We start from the raw sequence: 21029 nt of genomic DNA, 5'->3' as shown, positions 1-21029 counted from the left end.
GTCATTTGTTCTGATTAAATCATTGAATAAAATAATTTGTATTTAAGTTGAATCTATTTTTTTTAAATAATTTTAATGACAACAATTCAAAAATACATTTCTTGATTCAGATTTTTTAATTGAATATAAAAATACTGGTATAAAATTGCCAAACCTTTTTATATTAAAATTAAAACTATACACATTAATACTGATTAAATCAAATTTTAATCAAATTCATTTATTTAAAAGATTTTTGAATTATATATATATACATATATATATATAAATCAACTTAAATATACTATTGAATGGAATTGTTAAATTAAAAAAAAATAACCTTTAAATAAAGAAATGTTTGTTTTCCTCATTTAAATATAAATAATGAAAGTTGCGATGAAACTGATATACTGTACATATACTGTATATTCTGGATTCACACGGCACCAGGTCTTGGGGGGTCACCCTGAACAGTCAATCCCAGGACACACAAAGACACGAAACCATTCATACACACACTCATACCTATGGAAAATTCAGAGTTCTCGGTTAACTTCATTTGGTTTTTGTACTGTGGGAGGAAACCGGAGTACTCGGAGTAAACTCACGTCAGCACAGGAAGAAAACATAAACTCCAGACATAACTGTGCTCACCACTATGTTCATCTTTTGCCCCAAAATAATGTTAAATAATATACAAATTTTTAGTGAGTCGTCAGATTAACTTTTTCAGCCACTTTCAAGTGTAGGACAGAGAACAATGGTGGAGGCGTCTCTTCTAAAGATACACTTTCTGTTTCAAATCAGTGCACAAAAAAGGAAAGAGAAGTTTTTTGTTTTTTTTTTGGCAACACATACGGAACATTTCGTGGCACAGCTTCCAATTTCTCTTCTATATACATATATAAAAAAAGATTCGTCAAGGCATTTTCAGATTCATGAGTCACCAGGATTCATTTAGATCTCAGGAGGAAGAAGCTTCCCTCGAAGAAAAAAAAAAAAAACCTAAAATAAAACACGTCGTCCGTGACTCTGAAGATGAATACTGGGGTAAAATCCAGGTCACATTAATTGTTCCTCACAAATATCTGGGTCAGATCTCTTCATCACACCTGCTACAGCAGCATGAGGGGCCTCAGAGGAGAGGAAAGTAGGTGATCGTGTTCCCACTAGAAGGACAGACTGTCTTGTCAACTTCAAGGAAATATTCTCTCTTTATTTCTTTTGTGATCAACTGTTTATTTAAGGAGGGGGCAGGTTTGGACGTGTACTACAACACGGTGGCTTCTTCCATGGCGTTGGCCCACCTGAGTGAGGAGCAAACATGTGTTAGATCTTTTCAACAAGAAACCGATGATTCAAATAATGACTTTATTGTTGTGCAGGTAAATGTAAAGAGGGCAGGGGAATCAGATGGAAATTCAAATATAGTAACTATACTCATATAAATATATCAAACACTATGTATTACATCCTAAGTTATTAAGATTTCCAGGATTTAACCCCATTTTGAGAATTTTATTTTACTTCAACTTGTTGTACATAAAATAAATTATCGTGGCTGGGATTATTTTCAAAGTAATTTGTTCCTTTTTATAGTTAAAGACAAAATGTTTGTTAATTTTAATGAAGCGACTGGAGCTCAGTTGTCTTCACCTTCGTCCAAAAAGACACTTAAAAACATCCTAATACCTCCATATTGCTTGTCTGTAATGTCCCTCTTGTATTGAAGCCTTGACATGAGGAATAGTTTTGGAAAAAACTTAATTAAATCCAGATTCGCACGGGATGAGTATTACCTGTGGACCAAAGGTGATTTGTAATTATTTCGGAGATTTAATCCCATGCGAATGCGCAATGTCTGTGATTTGTAATGATATATTTCTGCTGCAAATTACCTTTTGTATTTGGCCTAACACAGGCGTCGGGTGATAATACTAGTGCAGTGCAAATCTCATTGTAATTTCACGCTTTTCCATCTTGCCGAGTATATCCTACCTTCTATTTTTGCGTAAATCTGCCTCCACACCGTATGGTTGTGGACCTAAAATTGTACAATTTGTTGGTTCGCCCCATACAGATATTAAGTTTAGTTTCTCGTCTCGAGTCCAGTGCCTACATTTGGAGTGTTTACGTTTCAGAGCCTGAAGTAGAAGCGGATCTCACGACATATCCGGCCATAATGTCAGTAAAACAGACTATTTTACAGACGTTGCTTATACCGTCGAATGTACTTAAAATGACACAGTGGTGGGGGTAGAATTGAGACACAGCCTCAGACATCTGAGCTCCAGTCACTCCATGAAAATGATAAAGTAGAAAAATATTTTATTTTTGACACTTAATAGTATGTCTTGTCTGTATATTGTACAACATGTCATATTGACTTGGTCTTATTTCACTGTTGTGTGTCACAGAGAGAAAAAGATATTTGGGGGAGCAGGCAAGATGTCTGCTCTCAGGGGATTGTTTTAGCTTCAAAGAAAACCTCTCGCATCACTGTTTGTCCAAGCAATGATGTTTTCTTTCTGTTAATTAGAAAACATTGTTACTAAATACATGATTAATCAACATTAGATTATCAAGCTCAGTTTCATTCAGAGTGAATTATCGATCAGATGAATCAATCACTTTACAATCTGCTAATCATATTTATCCCCTGTTTACATCAGAGGAAAACACAGATATTACAGATATTAGTATTAAACCAACACTGTTTTCAGAAGGAGTACATGGAGACTGCAACTTGTGCATTAGTTAAAATATTTTATTAAATCTAAAATTTATTTTTTAGGGGTTGATTGAGGCCTTCTCTTTCTTTTAATGTATTAAAGTGTTTTTTAATTGATTGCCTTCTCTTTCTCACTGATGGAACATGTTTTTTTTATTGATTGATTGTTTGTTTTTTTTTCTTTTTTTAATTAATTGAAGAGTTTTTGATTGATTTCTTTTATTTATTTACGTATCATTTATTATTGAGTTTATTTTGATTTCGATTTAACTTTTTTGTTTAATTGATTAATAATTTAACAAATCTACCTCCATAGTTCTATTCCTCTACTTTTATTTTAATTTTTCACAATAATATATTTTTTCATTCAACTCATATTGTCTCAGCGCCGCATGCAGGTGTGTCAGGCCCACAAGCCATTTGCAGGCCATAATATTTCACATTTAATGGCCAACTCACATTGATGAACATATATACACAACATTATTAAGTTAAAACACACTATTTGAGTGTCAAATAACAATTGAATCAATTTTTTTCCACAGACTCTACATATAAAAAAACATGCTGTTGAAAATCCTGTTGAGCTCCAATTTGTTCATTTTTAGTAAACTATTACTTTCCTGCGATAAACATTTATGGGTACATCAGCTTCTTTATGTTTTGGGACTTCGGGAGGAAACCAGAGTACCAGGAGTAAACTCGCGCAAGCATGACTTGCTGTCAACCTTTAAACATCAAAGCCATACACAAGTATACAATGTTGTTGATGACGTGAGTGTGTCTTCACCTTTGAGCAGTGTAGTTGTCCTCGGCTCTGAAGGTGTAGAACAAAGTCTTTTTGTGGTACAGTTGGAAGACGTTGGCCTCGGAGTCTCCCTTGCGCTCGTCTGGCAGCCTCACGGTGAAACCCAACAGAGGCAAAGTCTCCGACGCCATCCTCTCCTGTGGAGAGACGACAAGAATGACACGGTTGAAGACACGCTGCAGGTCCTCACACACCTCTTGTCCTCTGTACGTGTACAGAACTTTGTCCTTGAGAAGAAACCAGAATCTCTTCCAGCTCCTCTTGCTCTTCTTGCTGCGGTGCAGGTTTCCACTGATGGATCCCTCGTCGGACACGGTCACCTGAGTGAAGGTGAGCATGCCTTTCCTGTGCCTCCAAATGTTGGGAGGGTGGATGTTCTGGAACATCAAGGACAGTGGGCGGCTGGAGTGTGACGTCCGTGGGCTGCTCGTGGCTAAATTAGTAGAACTATCGTACCCTGAGGAAACATTATTGTGAGAAGATTTTAAAAAGAGTTTATGAAAAAAAAAGTTATTTTAATCTTTAACAATGAACAGTTCAGGAAGTGTCTGTGTGTGTTTATGTCTGTGTGTGTATATATATCTGTGTATGTGTGTCTTTGTGTGTGTCTATGTCTCTGTGTGAGTGTCTGTGTGTGTATATAGGTGTGCGTGTGTGTCTTTGTGTGTGTCTATGTCTGTGTGTGTATATATATCTGTGTGTATGTGTGTGTGTCTTTGTGTGCGTGTGTTTGTGTGTGTGTGAGTGTCTGTGTGTGCGTATATATCATTCTTCTGGACGAGACTCAGCTCGGAGTTGTAGCAGAAGTCTGAAGTGTGAATGGTGAAGAGGGGAGGGACCAGTACTGTCCCCTGAGGTGCTCCTGTACTGCACACCACAGTGTCAGACGTGATGTCCTTCAGCCTATTATACTGTGGTCAATCAGTGAGATAGTCCGAGATCCAGGAGACCAGACCAGTGAAAAAGTTGTTGAGACCGTTTTCCTCCTCCACCGTGTCCGTCAGAGAGGACTTGGTCTTGTGTCCAATGATGGTTTTAACACCATCCCAGACCTCTCTTGTTGGTTCCCCACTCAGCTTCTCGTCCTGTAGGTGTCCTTTGCCTCCCTCAAGCATCGCTTCACCTCCTGCTGTGCTGACCTCATGTCACATCTGTCCCTGCTCCTGAAAGCCACCTTCTTCCTGTTAGGACATCCTTGACCTCCTTTGTTACCCATGGTTAATTATCAGGGTAACAGCAAACAGTCTTAGCAGGGGCGACAATGTCTAAGCAGAAATTAAAATAATCTGTTAGACAGTGTGTCTGACCCTAGATGTCCTCACCGTTAGACTTCAGCAGCACATCCCAGTCTGTGGGGTTAAAGCAGTCTCTGATGGCGTACTCCACAGCTGGTGTCCTAGTGGTGACATTCTGTCTCTGCACCACAGGAGAGTACTGTGACTGAAGGTGGACCAGGTTATGATCAGACCTTCCAAGGGGAGGAAGAGGTTTGGCTCTGTACGCATCCATCGAGTAGGAATAAAGTAGGTCAATTGTCCTGTTATTTCTGGTGGGACAATCCACCGCCTGGTGGAAAGTATGCAGTGTAGAGTCCAGGTTGATATGATATATGATAAAAGCGTCAGGATGCTGATTCTGAAGTCTAGCTGTCATTGTGTGGATCTTCTCACAGGCAGATGGAGCCGCAGCACTCGGAGGAATGTAAACACACAGTGTGATCACTACTCGCGTGGTAGATAGTATGGCCGCAGCCAACAGTTCTAAATCTTGACAGCACAATACTTTTTTCACAGTAATGTGTCCAGGTCTACACTAGCCTTTATTCATGTACATTATCAGACCTCCTCCTTTGCACTTCCCGCGAGCATTTGAGTCTCTGTCGGCTCTTACGGTGAAGCCCGGCTTCACCGTAAGAGAGTCTGTGACGTATCCGACTGTCCGTTAGATTAGCCTTAATTCTTTTGCCGGCTCTACATCCATGATAGCGACGCTGAAGTTCCGTTGGTATATCATGACAATCTCCAGCCCGTGCCATTGACTTTAGTGACAGCAGATCCTCTCTTGTAACAAGACGATTCTCTCCAACAGTATCCATCGAATAAATTATAATTAAAATAATTAATAAAAACCAGTATGTGCTTTTGTGTGTGTTTGTTTGTAGTTTTCCAATATAAAAATATATATATTTTTCTGAATGATTTAATGTATCAACCAAAGTTGTGCCACATGCAGGTTTGTCATTTCCAGACATCCGTCATATTTCACGTGGCCCACACCAACAATGTCGACCATATCATTCTAAAAGTACTGTGTGTGTCTTAACACACTGAAAACCCTTCATCGCTAAAATCACTTATTTGGATCCATTTCGTTTTGGACTTTCTATTTTGTCGCCACCTCCTGGAGAATTCTCGCACTGCACGTTTAGTTTTCTGGATATTAAACGTTCGTGTGTTCCTGATATTAGGGAATATAAAGACTTTTAAAGGCGAAAAATCAGTCTCTTACCTCTTTTATTCAGCTCTTCGTAACAGTGATCACACACTTTGGCCATTCGATCCTTCATGTACTTCAGAGGATACTTGTTCCTGGAGCAGCTTCTGCAGACGATCTGTGTGGAGGACGACACGAGTCTCTGTGAGATGAACATTTATGGTTGACCTCATGACACTCACTCTCCCGCAGCTGTGGCAGTGGTGGCGTCGCAGCGTGAGGCTGAAGTCGGAGGTGCAGTTCATGCACATCATCACCTGAGACACTGGGACACGAGTTGGAGCTTCTTCTCCCAAAACCATCCTCACGACATCGCCGGTCTGAAACAGATTCCACGGATAACAGATCAGGGATCACAACAGGTTTTATTAAACTGATAATAGTCTGAAGTTAGTCTAGGAAAGGAATGAAGTATATAGATTTTTTTTTCACAAGCTTAATTTGAGGTTGTCCATTTCAAGCCTACATTTAAGGCCCTATGCTATCAATAATGGATTGTGTCATAATGAGGTTCATGGGGACTTTTTGTTGTGAGAGTCATGGTGACAGTTCATCTCAGGGTTGTATTTTGATTGGCGTTGCAGCCTCATAAGACATCATGCGGGTGATTTCCAGGCACTAGATTTCCTCCCATTTAAACAAACAATACAAATGTTGAATCTATTTATGTTGGTACTTTGTGTGTTTGTGTGTACATGTGTGTCAATCCTGCCCCAAAATGTCACTCATTTTTTGTTGTGTGTCTGCCTGTGTGTGTGTGTGTGTGTGTGTGTATGTGTCTTCAATCCTGCTCCATGATGTTAATTATGTTTTGTGTGTGTGTGTGTGTTTCTATGAGTGTGTGTCTTCAATCCTGATCCATGATGTTTCTTATTTTTTGTGTATGTGTGTGTGTGTACGTGTGTGTGTCTTCAATCCTGCTCCATGATGTTGCTTATGTTTTGTGTATGTGTGTGTGTCTTCAATCCTGTTGCTTATGTTTTGCGTATGTGTGTGTGTGTGTCTTCAATCCTGTTCAATGATGTTGCTTATGTTTTGTGTATGTGTGTGTCTTTAATCCTGCTCCATGATGTTGCTTTTGTTTTGTGTATGTGTGTGTATGTGTGTCTTCAATCCTGTCGCATGATGTTGCTTACGTTTTGTTTTTGTGGGTGTCTTTAATCCTGATCTATATTTTCCAAATGTTTTGTGTATGTGTGTGTCTGTAAGTAAGTAAGTAAGTAAGTTAGTAAGTTAGTAATGGTAAGTAATGATCTGTGACAATCCTGTTTTATGATGATTCTCATGTGTGTGTGTGTGTGACATCACAAACTCATTCCACTTATTCACATTGACATAATTGAAAACAAGAACCCTTGCATAAATGCCATCCATCAGTTTGTGTCTTGGCGCCCTCAGTGGTGAGAAGAGAGTACTACACCTCTGCTGAGTATCCGTCCACAGCTGACACTCCTCGACTGTGTTCCGTCACAATCCGACTCAAAGTGTAGAACCAGTCTTCTCGCTCTAAGAAGGAGCTGCAGGAACATTTCAAAGTTAAGAACGTCAGTTATAAAGTATCGTTCTTTAGAAACTCATGACAATCTTCAATGATCAAATGTTCATCAGTGACACACACACCTTGCAGCTAGTGTCACACACACGTCTCCTGCTTCAATCGTCAGAACATTTGGGACATTTTCTACACCAGCTTTGCTGATCTGAACGAGAGGACATCAAAATAAAAAATTTGATCTCAAGTCTCATGTCGTTCGTGGAACTTTCAGACCTTCATGTCAGAAACATTCAGAGTCTCCTTCAGTCGGTACTTCCCGTCCTGCTGAGGGAACGTGTAGAGCAGCACGTCGTTCATCTGAAAACATGAAGACGAAACTGGTTGAAAGAATAGTCGTAAACAAAATGTATTTAAAGAAACTTCGACAATTTAAGGTGCCGAAATTACAAAACTTGAACGATAGGTGTCAGTGTTCCCCAATAATTTAAAGAGTGCGACCTTAAAAAACGCGAAATAAGATTCAAGATAAATACAAATCAATCCACATTTATTTTTGTTTATATACTTTTATATTTTCCACATTTGTTTGTTATAATAATTAAATTCACTAATTAAAGTATTATTAAAGTAACAAATAAAAACACGTAAACTTCAATATAGATATTATCAATGATAATGACAACCCAATTGAAAACATGGATAATTAAATAAATAATAACACAGTCATAAGCAACAGCATATATGAAAGCATCAACATAAGCAACAAAACATTAAGTCATTTTTTTAGGTTAACAATACTAAAAATGTTCTACTCGTTTTCTTTTTCAATCTGTTAAATCTAGTTTCACATTTTATTACAGTGAAAATTGAGAAACCACAGATAAAAGTAAAGTGACAATAACACAAACAAATAGTTTGTAAATAGTTTTAAATTTACACACAAAAAACAGAGATTTTATAAGGAAAGATTGTAATTCTATATCAAACTTATAAATACATGATGTTGATCACGTCTTACCTGCTTGACGTGACATTGAAATAAATTATAATAATCTTCTATCTTTGTAAAAAATAGTATTGCGAGGAAGAACATCAATGTTGGGGTCGGATCGCCCTCCTTGGTCGTAACTTTAATATTTACAAGGGTGATAAATAAATACATTGTGGTTATATTAAACACAAATGTTCACCTGTGATAGTAATAAATGTGATTAAATCTTATTTTGCACAAACAATGTCTCTTAAATCATTTTAATGTCTTCAAGTAAAACAGAAAACCTGGACTTACTTACACAAAACGCTCTTTAAATGTAACATCCCCACAGTTTATATGATATTTAATAAACAATAAAGTTGACAACAAATTGCATCATTAATCTTTGTGATGTCTGGCTGTAATAACAGAGTTTTACTGGCTGTTTTTGCGTCGGCTCCTGCAGACTTTTTTTTACGAGGTTTCTCTCCAACAATAACTGCCGACGGCACTTCACGAGCATCAGGGCGAAGAGCTCAACTTAACAACGTGATGATTTTTTACACAATCCTTCTGAAAGTTTACTTTTACGAGCGTTTCTTTATGTGGAGATCGAACGAGGCAGGAGCTCGCTCGGATGCTACGTCAATAAAGTATGTGAAACGATTCCTTTTTTTTTAAAGAAAGAGGACAACTTTTTCATCTCTGGATCCAAGAGAGACAGTATTTTTGACCAAATTGAGCTTTCAATGGGTCAACATTAGTTTGTTATTAACAGTATGTTTGATTTAGTTTCATTGCTGTTAACTATTATCATCATCATTACTAAAAAAAAAATATACATATTTAATGTAATTAATATAATTTTGAATTCATATTTCTGCTTTTTATTCGAATGGCCTTTTGATTTTTTCCTGCAATAATTGGTCATTTAAAAAAGTTGTATCTTTAACCCATTCATACATTTTTCTCTCCAAATTTTGTGCAATTTTCTACGACAAAATGATTTGAGTTACCTGACTTATATGATATTCTGCAGGCTATTTTCCAAGTTGATGTATTTAATGCTCTTCATTATGATCGACATAACTTTTAAATAATTAATTAAATTAACAAGTTACCTTAAAATAAATATTTAAAACAACTTTTTCAACTAATATTGGTTGCTACATGTATAGTTCAATTAAATAAACTAACATTTTAATAGGTTTTTTATTTTTTAAAAGATGTAGTATTAACAGCATGATGTTTGACTTATTCCGATGATTTCTTAAATGAAATTTAAATAATATGTTTCCCATTTCTTTTAGTTATATAGCTATTTTTAAGTTTCACATTTAATCAAGCTATTATAAATAAATTTAAAAAAAAAAGAACTTCACTTTATGTCGATTGCGACCTTCATAGTTTCATCACATTAATGATTATAATGATTTGATTGCTAAAAACGATGGGTCAGGATTAAAAGGAGTAGAAATATTGAGTAATTACCAAAAACAGGTGCCGAGGCTGTGGTCTCTTCCTGCTGACCTTCATCAGTGTACCCTCTTTCACAAACACCTGGATCACAAAGACAAGAATCATTAAAACACGCATGTTATTCTAAGCTCCTGTGCCAGTGAAGGGATTCCCGGCTGAGTCATGTTGTAAAGGGCGAAGCAAGGGTGACGCAGGGAAGTGTGGGTGTAGGTGCAGCAGAAACAATACTGTTATCAGAGTCCTCACCCTGCCAGGCTGCAGCAGACCCCGCTGGCCTCGAACACTGTACTGAATATTGACCAGACGCAGCAGGTTCTCCTGGAAAACACACCAGAGTTAGACTTGTAAAGTTATCTTCTCGTCTCATGTTTGGTTTTTTTCAATGTGATCTACTTACGCCATGTTGCAAACTATCGTTGACTTGATCTGCGATGTCCGCGACCATCACAACAGCAGCTAAATGAGAACTTGCATTATTTCAGTGTTATTTTTAACCCTTGATTCTCAGGGTCAAGGTGACCCGAAGGTCTGAAAACAAATGTGTTTGTGGTATCCCTTGTGTTGTCTCTGGGACGTTGACCTTGACCCAGAGACAACACAAGGGATACAAAAGAAATCTCCAGAAGGATTAATAAAGTCTGTTCATCCATCCATCCATCCATCCATCCCTCTATCCATCCATCCATCCATCCGTCCATCCATCATCCAACCAACCATCAATCATCCATCCGTCCATCCATCCATCCATCCATCCATCCATCCATCCATCCATCCATCCATCCATCCATCCATCCCTCTATCCATCCATCCATCCATCCGTCCATCCATCATCCAACCAACCATCAATCATCCATCCATCCATCCATCCGTCCATCCATCCATCCCTCTATCCATCCATCCATCCATCCATCCGTCCATCCATCATCCAACCAACCATCAATCATCCATCCATCCATCCATCCATCCATCCATCCATCCGTCCATCCATCCATCCATCCAACCATCCATCCATCCCTCTATCATCCATCCATCCATCCATCCGTCCATCCATCATCCAACCAACCATCAATCATCCATCCATCCATCCATCCATCCGTCCGTCCATCCATCCATCCATCCATCCAACCAACCATCAATCATTCGTCCATCCATCCATCCATCCATCCATCCATCCATCCATCCATCCATCCATCCATTCATACCTCCATCTTAGGTGTTATCTATCTATTTAATCTTGAAATTTGTCCATCCATCCATCCATCCATCCATCCATCCATCCATCCATCCATCCATCAAGGGGCTACTTTAGTTAATGTTGTGAGGCGCCATCAAGCAACAGTTAAGGAGGGGAAAATATAAAATCAAGTAATAAAATCCCTATATCAACTAAATATGCTAAAATGTTATATTTCATTGTTTATTATGTAACTTTCTTTTTCTTTTATGTAATATAAAATAATATTTTTTTTCCAAATATGCTTTTCATATTCACTTTAATGATTTTGAGGGGCAACGAATCCTCACAAAAATGACAAAACAAAACATTATAGCCTTATTTAGAGACTAACTAATTAAATTGTTTCTAAATGATCTGTGAGCTCACGAGGGCCGCATAAATGCAGTCAAGGGGCCATATTTGGGGCCACACTTTGCCAAGTCTGCGCTAGAGAGCATTGCTAATTCAGGACTATTTAAAATTAAACAATTGAAAGAATATTAAAAAACAACATTTGAAAGATGTCATAATGCAACAAATTGTTATCTTAACTCCTCAACAATCTGCTGCAGGGTTGTGTTGCTCTACAGCGCCACACTCATCCATGAGAATTGACACTTCAACGACTTGAGTAACTTTCAAACAATACATGAATAATGAATGAAAAAAAAACCCAGATGTTTCTTTTTCATTTGTTTATACAGTATGATAACAGAAGTAAGTCTGGACACGGCGGCACAAAATGGCTCCATGATGAAGCTCTTACTGCCGACGATACACAGGGGAAGAGCAGGAACGACTGTCTCATGTTCAGACGACTCAAAACAAAGAAAACTAAATTCTCTCGGGTGATTCGACATACATTTGGGTCAACTTTGTGACATAAGTTAAGTACCTTGTGTGTCCTCGTACTCCTTAGAATCGGGCGAGAGGTTGTTCAAGTAATCTGAAAGAAACCAGGACAACAATTGATCTCCTTACAAGAACATCAGAGGTTCTTCACTCACCTGTGAGGAGCATTCGGTACTGAGCCACTCGCACGATCACCTGTAGCAGCTGGTACTGCAATGACACCTTTTCACCAGCAGGGCTTTGCTGCAGACAAGCGATGTTTTTTAAGACAACACGACACAAGCTAACGTAACATAGTTTTATGCACCACTTTATCGTGATTAAAGAAGGCGCTAGAGTTCAAGAAAGAAAGGTTATTATGCTTATGATAATGCATCTGATAGCTGTACATTTTATTTTGTATTTATTATAATTATTTTGAGCAACACCCTAACATGTTCGTTTTTTGTTTTTATTCTTCCTCAAACGAATTTTGAAGAAAACTTAATAAATATTTAGAAACCAACATGGCTTGTATCATATTTGATATACTATGTTATATAAATTAATTTCAATTTGTTATAAAAAATTCATGGCATAATGACATATGTTATCTATTTTTTTCTTCTTACAATTTTTTAGATTTTTTTATTGCCTTTGTGGCCCATCACAACCTTCATAGTATAGTATAGTATAATTCGGCCCCTGAGGAAATTTAAGTCCTTGTTTAAGATAATTTTAAAACTACTTGAGACGAAGCGGATACTCTGTTTTGTCTAGACTTGAAAAAAACGTTTGTTCTTGAGCATAGTTGTCAACACATCGCTGTCCACTTTTGAAATGTTTTACTAGTTTTTACTTTTGAACATTTTTCGTTCAAATTCAAACTGAAGAAATGATGAAGTTGAACTCACATCTCTAGTCTGGATCTAAACTCTCATTAAAAGGACAGCATCACAGCATTTGTTGTGATTCAGCGAGGAAATGATTAAATACATATAATAACACATAATAAGAACATTTTATTGCAAAGAGCATATGACGTGTTGATTTAAGTGTCTCTTAAATAGATCTTGGACTCTATTGTACTCAGTATTTGTCTGTTTTTACAAAACTCTCTGACATTAGAAAACAGTTTTAGTCTTACTTCAAACTGCTGCACTATGGCCGCGAACGCCGGTGAGACCCGACAGCTTTCTTCCAGGAGACTCATGCTTCGGTCATAGTGGCCGATGAAAGTGGTAAAGACCAAGAATTCTAGTTTCCTGGAGAGGAAAATATCTGCGATCCTCTGACTCTCATCCCTGCGAGAAAAAAAGACAGTCGTGACATATGAGCCGCGAGCAAGCATGATTCCGGCCCTCGACTCACCAGTGACGGATCCGATTCTCCAGCTCGGTGAGGATTCTGCGGTGCAGAGTGTAGACGTCAGGAAGCTCGTTGAGAATCTCCCACAGGCGGTGTTCCTCTAACACGGGTTCCCCTTCGTCTCCCACCGCGGCTCCCACTGCTTCCCGGAAGTCCTGGAATAATAAGGTCAACTTAGAACAGAACAATTTAATTGAAGAAAATGATCAATCAATTATGGGTTTACTTGTGTTAAAATGTTGAATAATAATGCTTTATTATTATTTATATTAATCTAAAATATATACATTTTAATGAGATTTAATGTTTTTCCTCAAGTAACGAACCACATTCCATCACCTGTTTTTCCAAGTATATTTTCTCATATTTTAAATAAAGTACTTAATAATATTTAAATTATTGTGTGTTGGATTACTTTTGGTGAGACTTAGTTTTATGTCAAACATAAATTCTGACCGTAATAAATATACTTAAAACTTTATTTTTTGTTTTTGGGTTCAACAAACAAAAACTCGACAGCGCTGAATGAAGCAATATGACATTAAAAATGGCATTTGAACCAATGTAAAATGAAAGGAATGAAGTGAGATATCCATAATAATTATAAAACAAATAACTAGTGTGGTGAACAGGATCACCTACTTCCTGAAGCAGCTTGAGAACATTGACATGTCTGAAAAGAAATGATAAGAAAATTCAACAAATGTGGATTAGAAATGTATGTATGTTTGTTTGTTGATAAATACTCACAGTTTCTCAGAATCGTTCAACTCTTTAGCGATGTAAAATGCTCTTGTTCGACCATCGTGCTGTGAAATGAAATAAATTCATTCTTCGTTACGACCATCAGGATGGAGGGATGCGAAGTCAAGGCTACCTGGCTGTCGAAGACGCTCTCAGCTCCTCCCTCTTCCTCCTCAGATGTGCGACCAGGATCCTCCTCTGCTGCTGTCACTCTTCTATTGCTGTTACCTGAGCCCTTCAGTGAAGCAGCAGCCGCCGAGAACACGTTACACACTTCTGTGTAGGCACTGTGGGAGAGACAGGTTATTAAAAGAACAACGATAACAAGTGAAGGAAGAATGTCAAAGACACCTTTTAAAATGAACATTTTCTTCATACATCTGAGGAGATACGTGTCTGTGTCTTCTTATAAAATAACTAATTAATTAATTTCAACCCTTCAATTGTGTCCGGGGCAAGGTGACCCAAAGGCCCGAAAACTTTCTTGACCCGGAGACAACACAAGGGTTAAAAACAAACACAGATTAGCTTTTACATTAAATTCTTAACGGATTAATGTGATTTATTATTTTTCAATAATCTCACTCTGTTTTACTCGGATATGCATATTTTTTTATTTTGACTAGACATAATTTATTGTGTCTTTTATCATCTATCACTTTTAATGTCTGTTTTTAATGTCCTGTGTAATTTTTTAATGTATGTAACATTTATTTATGTAACGTAACTTGTAATTCTGAATGTCTAAAATGTTCTATATAATTACATTTATTATTATTATTATTGTTAGCATTTGTATTATTATTATTATGAGTATTATTACAAGTATTATTATAAGTATTATTATAATAATTAGTAGTATTAATGTGGTCAAAACACATCATTAATCAAATATGTATAATTTCTGACACTAAACATGCTCCATAAATGACAAATGAAAAGCTTCTTGTGTTTTTTACGAATGTGTTGATAAACAAATTCATCTGATAACTTTTGCCACGTGGGTATCCAGAAAAGCTCTCAGAAAGACTTCTGAAATACATTTTGTTCCCAATTTTATTTTCCCCAGATTACATGTGTCAAAGTCAAAGTCGGGGTGGCTGTAGTACTCACTTGAACAACATACACAACAGATGACAAGAACGGAACATGAGAATGTAACTAAATTGTTCAGAACTACTCTGAAAATACTCTTTAAATTCCTTCAAAAGTTATGGATTTATATTTGGATGCACGTCGCATATGGTTGGAATCATTGAACAGTTCTTATCTTTAATTATATTTTACATCACTCTATTGTATATCAATCTTTACATTAAATCTAACTTATTCAGCAATTGAAAAAAAGTTTTAAAAAAAGGCACAACATCAGTTTTTGTTTTAGGATTTTCCTCTTTAAAGCTGATCCTAGCTGCTGAGATGTAAATGAGTGATATAAGTACAACAGATCACAAGTTCAGGACCTATTTAAGCTGCCAGGACCAGAGTCACAACATATGTCTTCAACACACTGGTTCAGGTTTCTGATTTAAAGCTGCAGGCATGTACAGTAACAACAAAATACTCATTAATACTCACAAGACTCATAAGAATAGAAAGTCCTAAAACCATTAGCATGAATAAGTGATATTTCGAAGTGAACTGTAATGTTCATTTTTTAAAATGTATTTATTCAAAATATTTAACACAAAATGTATTGATAATGTATTTCTCGATGATCATTTTCAAACTATTATCCATTTATTTTCAGTAAAAAGTTAATTTTAATTTTCTATAATAGATACTTATATTACAAGTCAAAATCCTAACTATATAACCTGTGCAAGAACCTGAAATGTTTACTGTTCCAAGAGAACGCAACAAACTTTGCTCTCATGTTGTATTGATTTCTACAATAATGAATTCTGGTTTCATGATTTCTCCTCCTGTAACTGCTGAACATGCAGCGTTTATATCAACGCATCTTGTACCATTAATAACCCTGATAGCTCTGTGTGATATGGACACGGTATAGAGAACCTAAAGATACCGATGATTTATGAAAGTAAAAATACCCCATTCCCTTCGATTTTCCAGCTCAACTACATATTATATATATATATATATACAGTATATATATATACAGTATATATATATATATATATATATATATATATATATATATTTAAACCATTAGTAGCACTAGTAGTATATACTATCATCACTTAGAAACATATCTAATCTGCGTTATAGATGTTTAAATGTGTTCATCTGACAGATGTTTGCAGTTCTCATGCTAGCATAATCACTATTTAGCATATGAATCTTTTAGCATTAAAGTGGGTAATTTGGTGAAGCACCAGTAGCACTGGTGGATTTGTCACTGTTGTTATCATGATTTATATTTATTTCCTCCGTCGACACTAAAAGAAAAGGGAGTCTATCCGTCAGTGTCTTCCAGCAGGGGGCGGCGACATAAACGACTTTAACGTGTTTCACATTTCAATCAAAGAAGGGTTAGCTTGCTATATGTGTCATTATTGTTTCACCAAACAGACATGTTTCTGGCTAGAACAGGCAGATAGATTAAACCAAGTTGAGTCTACCAGGATTTAGGGGGGGGCGATGATGCACCTACCTTTCTGGTTCCTGGTGTTGCGACTTTGTTTTGCTCTCAAACCCGGGAAGACTGCTCATATCCACGTAACCGTCCGTCTCATTGGCGGACGACAGTACCTGGACGGGATGGTAGTTCTGCTCCTGTCGCACAGGTCTACGCGCAGGGACCTGAACGTTCTCGTAGTCTGCGCTCAGAGGAGGAACGTTCTCGTAGTCGGAGGTATCCGTGTTGGGGAAGGAGATGGAGCGTGGCTTGGTCAGCGGCAGAGGCATGAAAGGCACTCGTGAGCGGTCGGTGAAGGACTCCACTCGCACCACACTGCGGTTGAGGAAGGCAACAGAGTTGGCCTTACATTTGCTCTCATGATAGAACAAGAAGTTTGGGGTAACCTCCGGAGGCGCCTGAGACCTCGGGCAGGAATACAACAGCGGTGAACCCCGCGGGTTCTCTAAATCCATGAATCTCTTTGGTGGATGATGGCTGGGCGGCGTCGAGACTTTGCAAGCAGTCGGATTGTTTTCCGGCTTATACTCAGCTTTCCGCCTAAATTTAAGTAGCAGGAAGTGCTTAATGGACGACGCTTTCTTACTGTTTTTCTCCGATGATTCGCTCTCCATAAGAAGCGAGGGTGAACTCTTCGTGATGGGCTTTTTAGTGATGTAGGCGAGCTCAAAGGGAGGCGGGATATCTGCCACAGATGTTGGCGTGGAGAGCCCACTGGAGCACTTGGAGAACCTTCCGGATGAATAAAAAGCACCTCTCTGAATTGGGGAAGGATCAACATCTCCGTGGACGTGAAGAGGCAACTTCTGTTCCTCCATGGAGAAAGAGCGAGGGTACAAAGACAAGTATTTTTTGGATTCTGTCTCACGGCGTTTTGTATTCAACACAGGACTGTCAGAATGTCCGTTCTTGCCACTCCAGCAGTTTCTCTGAGAAAAGTTCTTGTTGAAATGGTTGAGATTGTTACTCCTGAGCTGTGACGAAGAGTGAGAGCTCACCCCCATTGGCCTCTTCTTTAACGCAAACACATCTTCACCTTCTGAGCTTTGCTCCGAATCCTGACACAGCTGTTCCTTACTGAGTTCACAATCTGTTCTGGAGGAGTCCTCCAAAAACGGCACTGTAAATCCCTCAAGGTAATCTTCGCTACCTGAAAAATCAGAGTCACTCATGGAGGTCAGGTGGTTGTCCGACAGTGACGGGCTCAGCGAGGAGTCTGTCTCCATCGGTGCCGGGTTATAGACAAGTCTGAACTTGGGTTGGGAGTAGAGGGCGGAACACAGTCGGTCCTCTTTGTGTCCATCACTTCTTACGAAGCCGTTGTGCTGCTGTCCTTGAAGCTTGTCAATGCAAATGTTGTTTTTAATCTCCACATAATCGTCAGAATTTAAGAACTTGGTTTTTCCGTTTTTCGCAGAGTTGCTTTTTGAGTCCTTCGTGAGGTCGTTTTTTCCGCCAGAATACCAGGGTTGTGGTCCAAGAAAGTCTTTAGAGTCTCCATGGATCCTCTCCTCCGCAAGGTCTTCTGAAGGAATGGAAAGCTGACGTCCGCCTGGTCCGAGAATGTGTCTCTCTGAAGGTATCTTCTGGGTGTTTCGGTCATTCTTCTGGCCGCACGTCAACTTGAGGATGTTGCACGCGAAGCCACAACCTAGAGTGGACGGATCTTGTTTGTCTTCTTGTTCTTTTACGATAAAGTCCAATTCTTTGTCCGGCAGAATCTCCTCTTTTTTAAGGTAATCCTCTCTTTGTGTTCCCCACGTCAGTTTGGAATCGGAACGACCGCTTGGTTCCTCATCCAAACTATTGATGGATATACTTCCCACCGACAGACCTTCTGTGTCGGCCAAGGCCTCCCCCGCATCTTCATCGTTCGTCGTCATGCGTGTGTTCAACATCTCCACAGAGTCAGAGTCAGTGGTGAGCCCAGAGTCACTGTGCCACAGTGTCTCCATAGAGTCCAGCTCTTCGGTTAGATTCCAGTCACTCTCTTCCACTTTTCCACTTATTTGTTGTTCTTCTTCTTTTTCTTCTTTTGTCATGTCGACATCGGTCCTGCCTCCACATTTGTGCTTCAACGAGAGCTCACGAGGAATCCCATGACTCAAGAAATGGTGAGATTTTTCGTCAAAACCTTTAGATATGAGAACGTTGAATTTGTTTCTCCCGTTGAGCTCCAACGTGGCTTTAGGTTTTGGTGCCAAAGAAAGTTTGGGACCTCTGGCCGCGGACCCGAGAGGAGAAGGCAGCTTCAGGCCGGCGTGACAAACAGGCCGTGGCTTGGGAGCGACAGCAGGCTTGGAGCAGTCTGTAAGAACAACAGGAAGAGGAAACTGTAAGATTATGGGTTTAAAATAGCTCAAAGGTTGTTCGGGTGGCGTCAATATGATGTCGACCTGCTGAAACTGAAAAATTATGTCTTGAGCCCAAACACCAGATATCTAGTTAAATATGTGTCCAATTATTTCAATTTATGTGATCACAAACAAAAAATACACCCAGTGTTACAAACACAGTATACACTTTAAATTAATAAATTAACTTAAATATGGATTTTGTACTGAAACGCTTTACTATATTTGTTTATTGGTTCATTCAGTCTTTTGTTGTCAGTTGATATCAGTTAACATATTATTACCTCACATTTAGTTGATGTTTTTTATGTTTATTGTGGCTGTACGTTGTTTAGGTTGTTGTCTAAATGTTTAGTATCCATGTTATTATTATTATCGTTGTCAGTTTGGCTTCTGCTGTTACTATTTTAAATGTTACATAAAGTTCTTGAAATTCTGACTAATAATGTAATTATGAACATTTTTTTTTCTTTTTAACATCATATTAAAATATATCCTCATCCAAAAAAACATTTAAGCCATGAGCATGCTACCATCTTAAACTCCATGATTGCTAGAGTTAATAAGTTCATTGACTACGTTCTGGATTTAAGACTGCGTATGAACTTTTCCCTGTGGATCTATCTGTTTATTAAAGACATGGACTTTCTACTGCCTGTACTGCTTTATGGTCCACCGCTTCTGTATTCCTGAAGATATTGTTCTCTGTCCATTAATTTTTGGGAGCATAATAATAATATTAACAACAACAATAATAATAATTATTGTTCTTTCTTCTCCTTTTCGATCTCTTGAAAAAAATGAATTTTGTTTTATCAGCTGAAAATGATTTGATTTCAGTCTTTTATATGATTGAATAAAGTCGAAAAAAATTGTAGTGAACATTCAATGAAACAACAAATGTGTATGAATGGAAGTGAATAATTGGATAAAAACAAACACCTATAAAGAAACTGATGAACAAGATGAGATTGAAAAATGTTTTGTCTCAAATGGGTGTTGGGGAAACTCTAAGATTCTTGTCACAGGACACAGAAGGTTTTCAGAAAGTTCATGCGGTACCACAATGGGGGGGGGGGACACCCTGGACAGGAAGCTGGTTCACATCAAGGCACATACAGAGCAGCTATAAAGTAAGTAAGTAAGTAATATTTGTAGTTTAAATTGAAAAATTGACCCACTGACACGTTGTGGATTGTGGGACGAATTCAGAGTGTTTATAGAAAACCTGTGCAGGAAGAAAATAAAGGACCTGGTTCAACTCTTCTTTTTGAACAAGGGACTTTCCTGCTCTTAAGATATATATTTTAGTAGATTTGATTTGATCACATCCTGCAGTTTCTAATAGTCAACACATTTATAAATGAAACAGTTAAAATTCTCAATACATTCATATACATGTTTTACTTTGTTTCTTTTTTTTATAAATTAAAGAAAAATAAAATACACAAACAAACAATTTTCTTTTTAATGCTAATCCTTGTGTTGTTTGTCAGCTAATTTATAAGATTATCTTCTCATCAACCAAGCTAAGAAACTACAAGTTGCATTTTTTTCAAGTGAAATGAATTAAAAAGAAAATATTTTTCATCTCACCGGCATTCATTTTCCCTTGGACACCAACATTTCAGCCACGGCAGTCACGGGAGAGAATTTCATCTGCGACAAGATCCAGATACGAGAATGAGAGAATCATCCAGGCAGAGACTCCTCGATTCTTCGGTGGGTTGAAACTACAGGAAGAGGAGGTGGGGGGGGGATAGAGAGAGAGAGAGAGAGAGAGAGAGAATTGTGTATTTCCCACACAGCAGCAGCACCTGGCCTGCTCAAGATGTTTGTACCAGCAGACATGTTGAACTCCCACTATTGCTTATCTAAGTAGCAACAATGGAAATTATGACAAAGAAAGCTGGATATTTGGTGTGGGGGTGGGGGGAAACGTAACATGTCTTTTAA

At 38.0% G+C, this 21029-nt stretch overlaps 1 protein-coding gene across 1 annotated transcript; it reads right to left on the bottom strand.

Moving 5' to 3' along the window:
* Nucleotides 1-442: 442 nt before the first annotated feature.
* On the bottom strand, nucleotides 443-20786 carry fgd5b (FYVE, RhoGEF and PH domain containing 5b). The gene is made up of 20 exons (XM_087801413.1): nucleotides 20670-20786; nucleotides 16735-19027; nucleotides 14251-14404; nucleotides 14124-14182; nucleotides 14016-14046; nucleotides 13377-13528; nucleotides 13153-13309; nucleotides 12182-12269; nucleotides 12070-12120; nucleotides 10356-10414; nucleotides 10205-10276; nucleotides 9971-10039; nucleotides 7780-7863; nucleotides 7632-7711; nucleotides 7432-7528; nucleotides 6194-6331; nucleotides 6027-6129; nucleotides 3713-3975; nucleotides 3501-3655; nucleotides 443-1286 (listed from the first exon to the last, which is right to left on the bottom strand). Exons 1-20 carry the CDS (start codon nucleotides 20677-20679, stop codon nucleotides 1250-1252), a joined length of 4152 nt encoding a protein of 1383 aa, XP_087657539.1. The 5' UTR covers nucleotides 20680-20786; the 3' UTR covers nucleotides 443-1249.
* Nucleotides 20787-21029: the final 243 nt, after the last annotated feature.

This window comes from Callionymus lyra, chromosome 10 (assembly GCF_982586985.1).
Source record: "Callionymus lyra chromosome 10, fCalLyr1.hap1.1, whole genome shotgun sequence".
Classification (NCBI taxonomy): Eukaryota; Metazoa; Chordata; class Actinopteri; order Syngnathiformes; family Callionymidae; genus Callionymus; species Callionymus lyra.
The sequence above is the reverse complement of the archived record's forward strand: the minus strand, read 5'-3'. Positions and strand labels throughout refer to the sequence as shown.

Excerpts from the sequence above, each read along its gene's own strand:
- fgd5b (XM_087801413.1), bottom strand. Across the intron at positions 14,183-14,250 it reads AGAGCGTCTTCGACAGCCAG|CACGATGGTCGAACAAGAGC; the intron begins GTAGCCTTGACT and ends TTCATTTCACAG. Across the intron at positions 10,415-12,069 it reads GGAGTACGAGGACACACAAG|CTGCTGTTGTGATGGTCGCG; the intron begins GTACTTAACTTA and ends GTTCTCATTTAG.